General features: G+C 46.6%; 1 protein-coding gene across 1 annotated transcript in view; it reads right to left on the bottom strand.

Annotated features, from left to right (window-relative positions):
- The window catches only part of ZGRF1 (zinc finger GRF-type containing 1), a 212,633-nt gene that overhangs the window by 183,175 nt on the left and 16,800 nt on the right, over positions 1-12,658 (bottom strand). Inside the window, exon 7 of the mRNA XM_082254282.1 lies at positions 10,749-10,799. Coding sequence (XP_082110408.1) covers positions 10,749-10,799 — 51 coding nt within the window. The remainder of the gene's footprint in view (positions 1-10,748; positions 10,800-12,658) is intronic.

The following is a 12,658-nucleotide window of genomic DNA, read 5'->3' on the forward strand; positions in this document are numbered from 1 at the left end:
ATTTAGGTTCATTCTTCTTCCTCATGAATGTACACATAGCACCCCATACTGACAGAAAAACACAGAATTGTTGACATTGTTGCAGATTTATTAAAAAAGAAAAACTGAAATATCACATGGTCCTAAGTATTCAGACCCTTTGCTCAGTATTTAGTAGAAGCCCCCTTTTGATCTAATACAGCCAGGAGTCTTTTTGGGAAAGATGCAACAAGTCTTTCACACCTGGATTTGGGGATCCTCTGCCATTCCTCCTTGCAGATCCTCTCCAGTTCTGTCAGGTTGGATGGTAAACGTTGGTGGACAGCCATTTTTAGGTCTCTCCAGAGATGCTCAATTGGGTTTAAGTCAGGGCTCTGGCTAAGCCATTCAAGAACAGTCACGGAGTTGTTGTGAAGCCACTCCTTCGTTATTTTAGCTGTGTGCTTAGGGTCATTGTCTTGTTGGAAGGTAAACCTTCAGCCCAGTCTGAGGTCCAGAGCACTCTGGAGAAGGTTTTTGTCCAGGATATCCTTGTACTTGGCCGCATTCATCTTTCCCTCGATTGCAACCAGTCGTCCTGTCCCTGCAGCTGACAAACACCCCCACAGCATGATGCTGCCACCACCATGCTTCACTGTTGGGACTGTATTGGACAGGTGATGAGCAGTGCCTGGTTTTCTCCACACATACCGCTTAGAATTAAGGCCAAAAAGTTCTATTTTGGTCTCATCAGACCAGATAATCTTATTTCTCACCATCTTGGAGTCCTTCAGGTGTTTTTTAGCAAACTCCATGCGGGCTTTCATGTGTCTTACACTGAGGAGAGGCTTCCGTTAGGCCACTCTGCCATAAAGCCCCGACTGGTGGAGGGCTGCAGTGATGGTTGACTTTCTACAACTTTCTCCCATCTCCTGACTGCATCTCTGGAGCTCAGCCACAGTGATCTTTGGGTTCTTCTTTACCTCTCTCTCCAAGGCTCTTCTCCCCCGATAGCTCAGTTTGGCCGGACGGCCAGCTCTAGGAAGGGTTCTGGTCGTCCCAAACGTCTTCCATTTGAGGATTATGGAGGTCACTGTGCTCTTAGGAACCTTAAGTGCAGCAGAAATCTTTTTGTAACCTTGGCCAGATCTGTGCCTTGGCACAATTCTGTCTCTGAGCTCTTCAGGCAGTTCCTTTGACCTCATGATTCTCATTTGCACTGACATGCATTGTGATCTGGAAGGTCTTATATAGACAGGTGTGTGGCTTTCCTAATCAAGTCCAATCAGTATAATCAAACACAGCTGGACTCAAATGAAGGTGTAGAACCATCTCAAGGATGATCAGAAGAAATGGAAAGCACCTGAGTTAAATATATGAGTGTCACAGCAAAGGGTCTGAATACTTAGGACCATGTGAGATTTCAGTTTTTCTTTTTTAATAAATCTGCAACAATGTCAACAATTCTGTGTTTTTCTGTCAGTTTGGGGTGCTGTGTGTACATTCATGAGGAAGAAGAATGAACTTAAATGATTTTAGCAAATGGCTGCAATATAACAAAGAGTGAAAAATTTAAGTAAGGGGGTCTGAATACTTTCCGTACCCACTGTATTTGATAAAATTACATTTCTTCATAAACTTAGGCCATAATGTATTCTGCTACATGTCACGGGTGCTGGCAGTGATCGGGGCTTATTGTGCTAATACTGCGTTTTTGGGGACACTAGTATAGTTCTGACCAGGGTACTGATCCATACAGACACAATACTAGTAATGGTGATGATCAGTGAATTATAGGGTGGCTTTTATAGTGTGCTGGGCAATTTGGCGCTAACTGACATTGGCTGGGAGGGACACTAACTGATACGAATGTTGCTAGAGACACTAATACAGTGATCAATGATAATAATATACACTATATTAATGACATTGGGTGGGTGGCAGGAGCGATTAGGAGGGCAATGAAAGGGGTTAACTGGGTACCTAACAAGTGTATGTGTACTGCTTTTACTTAAGATCTGGCTGGGTCTCTCCTTGCTTTCAGTTCTGAACGGTAACTGATAGCAGGGAGAAATCCAGCCAGAGCCTGTGTTTACAAACATACAGATCTCTGTACTATGTCTGGCCACATTCAATCAGCAGGTATAATGCCAAAATGATTGGCTGTAACCTGCTGACAAACTCATGTTGTGTGTATTCACAGCACAGATCAGCAGGGGGCAGGCGCTTCTAAACCAGGAAGTTCACCACGATGTACAGGTACATTAAGGTGCGTGGGGCTGCTGCCCCCAGCACTAAATGTACTGCTTTTGGTCAGCAAGGGGTTAAGTCATTTAAATGATACTGCTCAGCGTGACCTATGCATTCCACATAGGAACCCCATGCTTAAAGTGGTATTAAAATAAAAAAAAAATATTTAATAGACTTTAGCTTATAAGTCTTTAGAGGTGGTGGTGCATTAGTTTTCTGATTTTTATCCTTTTTTCCTTTATTTCACCTGGTGATCTGGCCTGTAACACACTTCTTGTCTTAGGGTGGCTACATTGTGGGTAAAGTAGTAAAGCAGACACCTTTGTACACCAGCAGTTAGTTTGGGGGAGAGGATAGTGTTAAGTGGGGTACACACTAGTAGAAAATCTGCCGAAAATTCCCGTCCGAGGTAAAATTCGCTTAGTGTGTACACAACTTTCAGCAGCTGATGCCGACATATTCAATGTAAAAAAAAAAAACGGAGGGACAAACACCAAATTTCGTTTAATGTGTATGCAGTACGTCCGTGAAAAATCGAATACGAAAGACCACGCATGATCTGAAGTTGCTGACAACCCGGAAGTCTAGGAACAAATGTGCCAAAAAAAGAAAAATCGTACGAGAAATTTCGTGAACATTTATGCACTGTCAACTAAAAACGGTAATGAACGCTGAGCAAGAGAGAGAAAAATCGGGGGATATTTCGTCCGATTATCGTCAAGTGTGTACGGCCCTTTAGACTAGCAGATTTAGATGGACTTGATTAACAAACTGAAGCTGAAAACCAGCTAAAGCTTTATAAGCAGCAAAACGTTTTGTTTTCGTTGGGGATAAAGGTCTTAAATAAATTAATAAACGCAGATCATTGTAAGCACCCCAATGCTACTTTTGGACAGCTTCGTCTGTTGAATTTGCAAAATAACAGACTTACTGGCTGGATCACCAGGTTAAAAAAAGGAGAAAATAAAGCCTAAATTAAAATTTAGCCAACACATCTAAGAACTGGTAAACTGCAATTTAATACATTTTTGTTTTTGCTAATTGGGTTTAATACCACTTTACAAGAATGTATTTAATATATTCAAAATATTCTACCATTGTCCATATTGAAAATTTAGGAGAGATCTTTTGTAATAACTTTTTTTTAATTAAATATTTAAATATTTTTTTTTACACATGAACACAACAATCTACTAATAAAACAAATGTAAAAAAAACACAACTGAAACACATACACACAAAAAGTAGAATTATATTGCCATGGTTTACAGCCCTGTTTCTGCCTCTGGTGCTTGGTGGTAAACTGTTGCTTTGTTATTTTCTGCTCTTTCCCTCCCCACTGTACTTACTGTATGCTTCCAAATATTTAACTGATATTTTAGCTAGGGCTGGCCAGTAATGGTCTGGATCAGCTGATGACTTTATCTCCCCACTAGACTTTCTAGGACCTAGCTCTTCCCTCCAAGCCACAGAATGTAGTAACTGGAGGCTTAAAGGGTTTGTAAAGTCACTATGTGACTTTACATGTACCCCCTCTAGTTTAGGCTGCAATGAACTATAGTGTGTATATTTTTTGCTTGTAAATGAAAAGGCTAAATATCTTTTCTAATATCGCAACTGTGCGGTCACGGGATCCCCCTCCGCTCCTCTTCCCCGATCTATGGAGAAAAGCTGGAGGGGCCAAGATTTCCCAGTGGTGTCAGCCGGCTAGCACAGTGGGATCACGTGACAGCACAGTGGCGGTGGGGGGAAAAAGGTATTTAGCCTTTTCATTTTAACTAATCACGTAGAGATTGCAGATGGCAGCCTAAACTGAAAGGTGTACATGTATTTATGCTACAGACTGTCAGAGCTTGTCCCAGCAGAGCAGCGGGTTGACGAAGGCAGGCAACCTGATCAGAGTAATCAGGGATCAGCAGCCATGATTACCGGGGTAAGCACAGACAGAGGAACACAGGAACTGGCAGGATCAACCAGTTTTTTTTACAGGATAGGAAGGGAATAATAAATAACATAGCATGAGCACTCTGCTATACAGCATGCCTTAAAGTAACAGGATCTTATTATTTTTTTTTTTGAAGGGTTACAATCACTTGAATGTTTGTGCTACCATTCCATAAAATAAAATAAAATAAATATGCCAACCGACAAAGTCAGATTACCTTCACTTAGTTCAGTTGGCTACAGCCTAAATAAACTTTCTCTTACGTCCTCCGACAGTCGCCGCCTCCTCTAAGTCATCACTGTTGGGTATTGACTTCCGCTCCGCAGGAGTAGCTAGGCATAAAGACTTAGTCAAAAGAACAAAGGCGTTTGCATATACACACCCATGGGGGCTGTCCCATCTGGTCAATACCCCCCTGCAGTGACCACTCCCAACTCAGTTTCTTTCTGCCTAGCGTCAGGAGTAGTTAGGATTCCCTGTGCTGGGGCTACAGTCTGAGCCTAACTAATCTTTGATTTGATTTTCTTTGCAAATGTCAGTTTTTTCTTACTTTACTAGCTGTTTATTTTGCCAGCTTTTAGTTTTTAGTCGGATCTTCGGATGAAGATGGATCATGCGGTGCTGGGATTCGGACTGACCGCCCTTCTCCAGGTCAGAGGGTCAGATGGACCCCCAGCCCACCATCAAGCGTTCAGCCGTGGTTTGTCCTGGCACTATGAACGACCCATCCCTGCTCGCAGCAGGGATGCAGCCGTGAGGTGGCTACCTCACAGGACACATCTGCGATGCTGCAGTGTCATGTCCCTGGCTAACGGCACTCCCTGTCAGATGAGGACAGCGGCTTTCCGTTCTGAGAGGCTCCCCACGCCATCTGGTACAGGTAGGTACTTCTGTGTGGGGCCTCTGTGTGGGGTGGCAGTCCTGTGTTGCTGTAGTCCCCCTTGTCTGTGCCTGTGTGACTCCCTGATGCGGTCCCTGTGGGATCACTTGTGCATGCGCTGCGGTGGTGTATGTTTTTGGGGGTCCCCTTCCCTGTGTCACTTCGGTGCTTGTTGGGGGTGCAGACTGTGTGCGGCCACAGCGGGGTATACCCGCGCAGTCCGCCATTTTAGGTATGGGCAGGCATGTTGCTTCACTATGGGCAATACTACATGCTGTTTTGGCGCCATCCGCCGCCATTTTGCGGTAGCAGAACGATCGTTCCGACCGCATGTCCGCGGCCATGTTGCCGGAGCCTTCCATTCAGTCCTATGGGGCAGCCATTTTCCCTGAGTCATGCAGCTTATAGTTCAGCCCACTCCTTTTCCTCTGAAGCAGGACATCGGTGGTAACACTCTGCGGGCTCTGCAGATTATCTCTCTCAATTACCTTCTGTATTATCATTTCTGGCTCAGTTTTTTTCTTCTCCTGTTTGGGGGTCTTTGTCACTGTAGTGGTGGGCTGCGCACTCCGCAGCGGTCTTAAAGGGGCAGTACCAAATTTATTGCACTGTTGTTTTTTTTCGGCTGGAGCAATGGATTCTCAGGACAGCAAATTCCCCCCAGCTCTGGTGGGGGACCCCAGTTCTCCTGTGGCCCCTCTGAGACCTGATTTGGCCGCTGTAGTGGCAACCTTGGTGTCCAATATGGAAATGCTGATGGCTGAACGTGCTGCTAAGAAGAGGCCCAGATTGTCTCTCTCTTCTGATTCAAATGGTGATATGGCTGCTGCAGCGAGCGTGCCCTTTTCAGGGTCCCGCTCATCCTTGGACCCTATGGGGTCTGAGGGGGAGGCAGAGGTGGAGGGGGTTGATACTTCCTCCCCGGGTGTCGCCTGAAGAAGGCGCGACCATGGATGAGTTGATTGTTTCTGTAAAGGAAACACTACATTTGGAGGATAAGCCCAGTCCTCCGGGCATTGTGTCCTCGTTTGGGACACACAGGACCCGCAAGTCGGCCAAGTTTTTTCCCTGTCCCGCTGAGTTCCATTACACTGTTAATGAACTGTGGCGCACTTTAAAACGTCCATTTCTGGTACCTAGTTGGTTCAAATTGCTTTATCCTTTTGTGCCGGCTACGGAATCACGATGGTGTGAGCCTCCGCAGGTGGATCACACTGTGGCAGTCTTAAACAAGGCTACCTTGGTTCCTTCAGAGGATACCCCGGTTTTTCGGGATCCCACGGACCGGCGGTTGGAGTCTCTCGCACGCCATTCCTATACTGTGGCGGGCTTGTTGCTCAAACCCATTTTCGTGTCCGTTTTGGTGGCTCAGGCGGTGGCTGATTGAACTAAGGTGCTTAGGAGCAACCTCGTGTCTGATGCTGTTCCACCTGCCCGGCTGGATATGGTGGATCAAATTCACCAAGGAATCATGTATTTGTGTGATGCGGTCTTAAATGAGGCCCCTTTGGCAGCACGCCTGTCTAGTGTCTCGGTACTTAACCGTCGACTAATCTGGCTGAAGAGCTGGTCGGCTGACCAGTCCTCACGGAAAACAGTTGCTGATTTTCCCTATGCTGGTTCTCGCCTTTTTGGCGAGGCATTGGATACCCTGGTAAAAGGCGTCACGGGGGCAAGAGCACTATGCTGCCCCAGAACCCGAAGAACAAGTCCTTTCGTGGCAAGCGGCGTTCGGCGCCTTGATCCAATCAGGGGTCCTTTCCTGCCTTTCGGAACCAATTAAAAGGCAAGCCCTTCAAGGGCCAGGGTAACCAGAAGAAACCCTGGGCGGGCAAGCAGAAGTCGGGCAATGCCGGCTCGGCGGGTCAGTCCACCTCCGCCTGAAGGGGCGCCCTCACCCAATTCCGGGGTGGGGGGGGGGGACGTTTGCGCGGTTTCCTCCAACCTTGGCTGCTCCGGGTTTCGGAAAGGTGGGTTCAGGAAATCGTTGGATCAGGTTACAAGATCGAATTCCTATCCCGGCCAGGGAACAGATTTTTTGCTTCAAATCTTCATTTGCCTCCTGGGCATCTGCAGGATCTGCACCAAGCGGTGCGGGACCTTCTTGCTCAGGGGGTGATTGTCCCGGTGCCTCATCGGGACAAGTTTCAAGGATTTTATTCAAATCTGTTCACTGTGCCCAGGAAGGAGGGCAAAGTACGTCCAATTCTGGACCTGAAAGCGCTGAACCGCTTCGTGCGAGTTCGAAAGTTTCAAATGGAGTCTCTCCGTTCAGTGGTGGCCTCCCTGAGTCCCGGAGAATTCCTGGCCTCGATAGATCTGAAGAATGCACATCTCCATTTTCGAGGGCCACCAGAGGTACCTTCGGTTTGCTATCGCAGAGGACCACTATCAGTTTGTGGCGTTACCTTTCGGTCTCGCTTCGGCTCCAAGGGTTTTTACCAAGGTGCTGGTGCCGGTTCTGGGCCTGTTGAGGGCACAGGGCATTGCGGTCTTGGGGTACCTAGACGATCTTCTTCTGAGATTGAGTGTCAGTCAAGACCTTCTGCGCAATCTGTCCACCACGGTGCAGACGCTACAAGAGTTCGGTTGGACTATCAACGTCCAGAAGTCAACGTTGTCTCCATCGGTTCGTCTTCCCTATCTGGGAATGATCCTGGACTCTGCTCAGGCGAAGGTGTTCTTGCCGGAGGACAAGCTCCGGACCTTACAGGCAGAGGTCAGGTCCCTCAGGGACAATCCGTCCTCGTCACTCAGGACCTGTATGCGGGGCCTGGGGTTGATGGTTTCGGCCTTTGAGGCGATACCCTTTGCTCAGTTTCACACGCGGGCTCTCCAAGCGGAGATCCTGGCCAGGGGGGACAGGCTACCTCAGTCCCTGGATCTGAGTGTCTCATTGAGTCGTCAGACCAGATTGGCTCTTCTGTGGTGGCTCCAGTCCGACGGTGTCGGAGGGCAAGTCCTTCCATCTGTTGTTGTGGACGGTGATTACCACAGATGCCAGCCTGTCGGGCTGGGGTGGAGTCCTGGGCAACCTGTCTGCCCAGGGCACTTGGTCGGAGGAGGAGTCCTCCCTTCAGATAAATGTGCTGGAATTGAGAGCGATAAAACTCTGTCTCTTCCAATGATCGGCCCGTCTTGGGGGCCGTCCTGTTCGGGTACAGGCGGACAATGCTACCGCGGTGGCTTACATCAACCACCAAGGGGGCACCAGGAGTGCCCGGGAGGTGACAGACATTTTGTCTTGAGCCGAGACTCATGTCCCGGCAATTTCAGCAGTTCACATTCCGGGTGTGGAGAATTGGCAGGCCGACTATCTGAGCCGCCAGACCCTGGACCAGGGGGAATGGTCCCTACACCCGGAGGTTTTCCAAATGCTGTGTGCGAAGTGGGGATCCCCGGACGTGGATCTGTTCGCATCTCGTCTAAATCACAAGGTGGAAAGGTTCGTGGCAAGAACGCGCGATCCTCTGGCAGACGCCTCGGATGCGTTGGTAGCCCCTTGGCATCAGTATCGTCTGATGTATGCCTTTCCTCCGATTCAGTTGCTGTCCAGGTTCCTCCGCAGGTTGGCCTCGGAACCGCACCTGGCGATTCTGGTGGCGCCGGACTGGCCACGCCAGTCCTGGTACGCCGACGTTGTTCACCTGGCAGTGGCGCCTCCGTGGCGGCTGCCAATGCGGGAAGATCTCCTGTCACAAGGTCCAATCTTCCATCCTGCTTTACAGTCGCTGGCTTTAACTGCCTGGCTGTTGAGACCCAGGTCCTGAGGGACAGGGGTCTCTCCCCTGAGGTCATCCCTACCCTTGTCAAGGCTAGGAAGACTTCCTCTGGTAAAATCTATTACCGTACCTGGAAGGCCTATTTTGCCTGGTGTGAGTCCAAGGGGTTCTCCCCTCGCTCGTACTCGGTGTCGAGGGTGTTGGCCTTCCTCGAGTCTGGGGTGAACCAGCGCCTGGCGCTGGCCACGATAAAGGGCCAGGTGTCCGCACTGGCTATTCTTTTCCAACGCCCTGTTGCGTCTCATTCCCTGGTTCGCACCTTCATTCAAGGTGTGCGACATTTGGCTCCTCCCAGGAAGGAGCCCTTACCTCCATGGGACTTGAACTTGGTTCTGTCCGTGTTACAGCGTTCTCCCTTTGAAAACATATACGGGAGATATCGTTACCTCTGCTGTCTAAGAAGGTTGCCTTTTTGGTGGCGATCACTTCGGCTCGCAAGGTATCGGAACTGGCGCCGTTATCTTGCCGTTCTCCGTACTTGGTGATTCACAAGGATAAGGTGGTTTTGTGTCCGCATCCCTCCTTCCTAAGGGGATCTCTGAGTTCCACATTAATGAGGACATTGTCCTGCCTTCGCTTTGTACGAAGCCTAAGCATCCTAAGGAGGTGGCTCTGCATTCCCTGGATGTTGTCAGGGCGATCAGGGTTTACCTGTCGTCTACGGAATCCTTTTGGAAGACGGATTCCCTCTTTGTCCTTCCTGAGGGACCTCGGAAGGGCATGGCTGCGTCTGCAGCGACTATTGCCAAATGGATCAGACAGACCATTGAACAGGCTTATGCTTTGAAGGAACGGGTTCCACCCTTCCCTGTTAAGGCGCACTCTACCAGATCTGTGAGTGCGTCCTGGGCCTATTGGCATCGGGCCTCGGTGGCCCAGGTGTGCAAGGCTGCGACTTGGTCGTCGGTGCACACTTTTTCCAAATTCTACAAAGTAGATGTTCTGGCGTCAGCTGATGGCTCCTTTGGCCGCAAGGTTCTCAGTGCGGCAGTGCCATGAAGGACCCTTGTTTTTTTCTGGGTCCCTGGCTGTTGGTGTTTGCTTTCCTGGGCTGTTGCTCCTGTTGAGCATTGTTTTCTGTTGCCCAGCAGGTTCTCTTACTGTGCATGTAAGATTCCTTTCTCTGATGTGGGTACTGCGTTGCCTTTTCTACGGTTGCGTCTCCCACCCCTCATGTCTATACTGCTTTGGGACATCCCAACAGTGATGACTAAGAGGAGGCGGCGACTGTCGAAGGACGTAAGAGAAAACTGAATTTTTGTAAAATCTTACCTGTAAAATTCCTTTCTCTGAGTCCTCTGACAGTCGCCGCCCCCGCCCCTCTTTTGGGGTTGTGTTCTTATTACCTACTGCTATGCTACCAAACTTAGTTGGGAGTGGTCACTTCAGGGGGGGTATTGACCAGATGGGACAGCCCCCATGGGTGTGTATATGCAAATGCCTTTGTTCTTTTGACTAAGTCTTTATGCCAAGCTACTCCTGCGGAGCGGAAGTCAATACCCATCAGTGATGACTTAGAGGAGGCAGCGACTATCGGAGGACTCAGAGAAAGGAATTTTACAGGTAAGATTTCACAAAAATTCAGTTTTTGTAGTTCTGTTGGAACTCATTGGCACCCCAGACCGCCCCCCGATCAACTTTTCAACTTTTTTCTGAGGAGGAACTAATCAGCAGGACTGGATTTCTATTGTGCCCTCACTTCTGACCACAATATGACAAATGTGGATAATTAAAAAAATAAATGATCCAGTAAGGTGATAAGACTGCCTCGTAGTAGCTGAGACAGGGGAAAGGACCTGGTAAGATTTATCAATAAAGACCCGATGAGATAAAGGAAACTCAATCACCGATTGTCTACCCAAACATAAAACATCAGTTATGGATGGACTGACCCTTGGTTCACATAAGAAATGTACTTCAAATAAGCATTTACCATGGCTGAGGCTGTTAGGATAGTTTGCTCTTCCTGACATACAGGCAGTATCTACAAACAGAAAATAGGTAGTGTCATTGTATGGGGAAAGGACAGCTTGCCATCATCTCACAGAACCTAATATGCCATAACAGACCTTAAAATCTGAATTTAATAATAAAAACCAACATTGTGTTTGTTTTTAAATAGCAAAGTTGCTCACTAAATAATTGCAGATTTTGACATTGTAGTTATCACCAAATAAGTAAACTTTAAAAAGGAATGCACTGCAAACTATAATTCATTACATATTGGCGGTTTGAAACATAAGCAAGTTTACAAACTATTGTGTTATAAAGATTTCATCAGCATTTATAGATTGTTTTTGGCACACATTAAGGGCTTGTTTCACAATTTCAGCACTCCAGACATGTTTTCAAATGCAGTTCAGTGCATTTTATTCCTGTTTTATTCGTTTGACACTTGGAAAATCTTTATTTTCATTAGGACAATGTATATTCCAGTGCATTTAAACACATTTTGATGCATTCTAGACAAAATAAATGCAGCAGGTTGTACTTTTGTTGAAAGCACTGGAACTGACCACACTGGTGTGAACTACAGACATTGGAATACATGGCAAACACTGTGCATGTAGTCTGGATGCAGTTTAAAAATGCTCTGGCTGACCTGTAGTACTCAAACTGTGCTATTGCATATACTAGTGCAAATCATTTGTGCAATTTTTAAAAGTGATAAAGTGCAAATAAATATTAATAAAAAAAATCACTAACAAAAAAACAGTCCACGTTTTTTTATTAGGATTTATTTGCACTTGATCACGAATATATGCAATAGCACAGTTTGAGCACTACAGGTCAGCGCCGTTTGATAGAGTAAAGGCACATTATTATATTCCTTCATTAGGGAATAGAGCACAGCTGCTTTTACCCATTTATTCTCATTTATCCTAAGCGCTGGTGATATTTACGATTTATTAAAAACACACTGGGAAGCATCTAATGTGAACCAGTCCTAAATGAAACTCTTCTACCAAAATAAATGTTTAGAAAACAGTTTTCTGCAAAGAAGAATATGAATACTCACCTGTCCTACTGCCCATGCCACCAATCTCTGCATTAGGAAACTGACAACTGAAGATCCTGCAAAATGTTACACTCCTAGAAGTGTCACTTTCCTGGTCCGCCCTATGAGCCGCTACCTATATCACAGTGCTAGTACAGGGGCATGCATATCAAATCACTGAGTTTAGGAGCACCACAACATTACCAGAAAAGCTGAATTTTGCAGGATTTTTAGCCATGAGTATTCCTTCACTTTTGCCGAGATCAGTAATGCTGGCAGCAGGAGAGGTGAATATTCAATTTCTTCTTTGCAAGGAACAGATTGTTTTGAACATAGATTTTAGTGACTGAGTCACTTTACCTCAGACAGGGTGCTTCTATACACAGGCATGCTGGGTTTTCTAAAAAGAAAGCCCAGTACTCCCTGCATAATTGGCACCTCTGTACATTTGACTAATGCAGATGGTTTTGTCTTTGAAAGTGGTCAGTATGAAATATTTGAATTTTTACTTTATTTCATATTAACCCGACTAAAAAGAAATAACTTTTATATTTTAAATATTTCTAAAACGTTTTTTGTCCTGAACATTATAATAAAAAACCAAACATTACCAAAAATAATAATGTAGCCAGGTGCTGGGCTACATTATTATGAAGAAGGGGACAGTAGGGTTGATTTACTAAAGGCAAATCCATGGTGCACTGCAAGTGCAATTGGAAGTGCAGTCGCTGTAGATCTGAGGGGAAGATCTGAAACGCGGAGAAGCTCTGCTGATTTCTATCATCCAATCATGTGCAAGTAAATATAGTGTTTTTTATTTTCCTTGCATGTCCCCCTCAAATCTA

The sequence above is a fragment of the Pelophylax lessonae genome, assembly GCF_965119305.1.
Source record: "Pelophylax lessonae genome assembly, chromosome: 1".
NCBI lineage: Eukaryota > Metazoa > Chordata > Amphibia > Anura > Ranidae > Pelophylax > Pelophylax lessonae.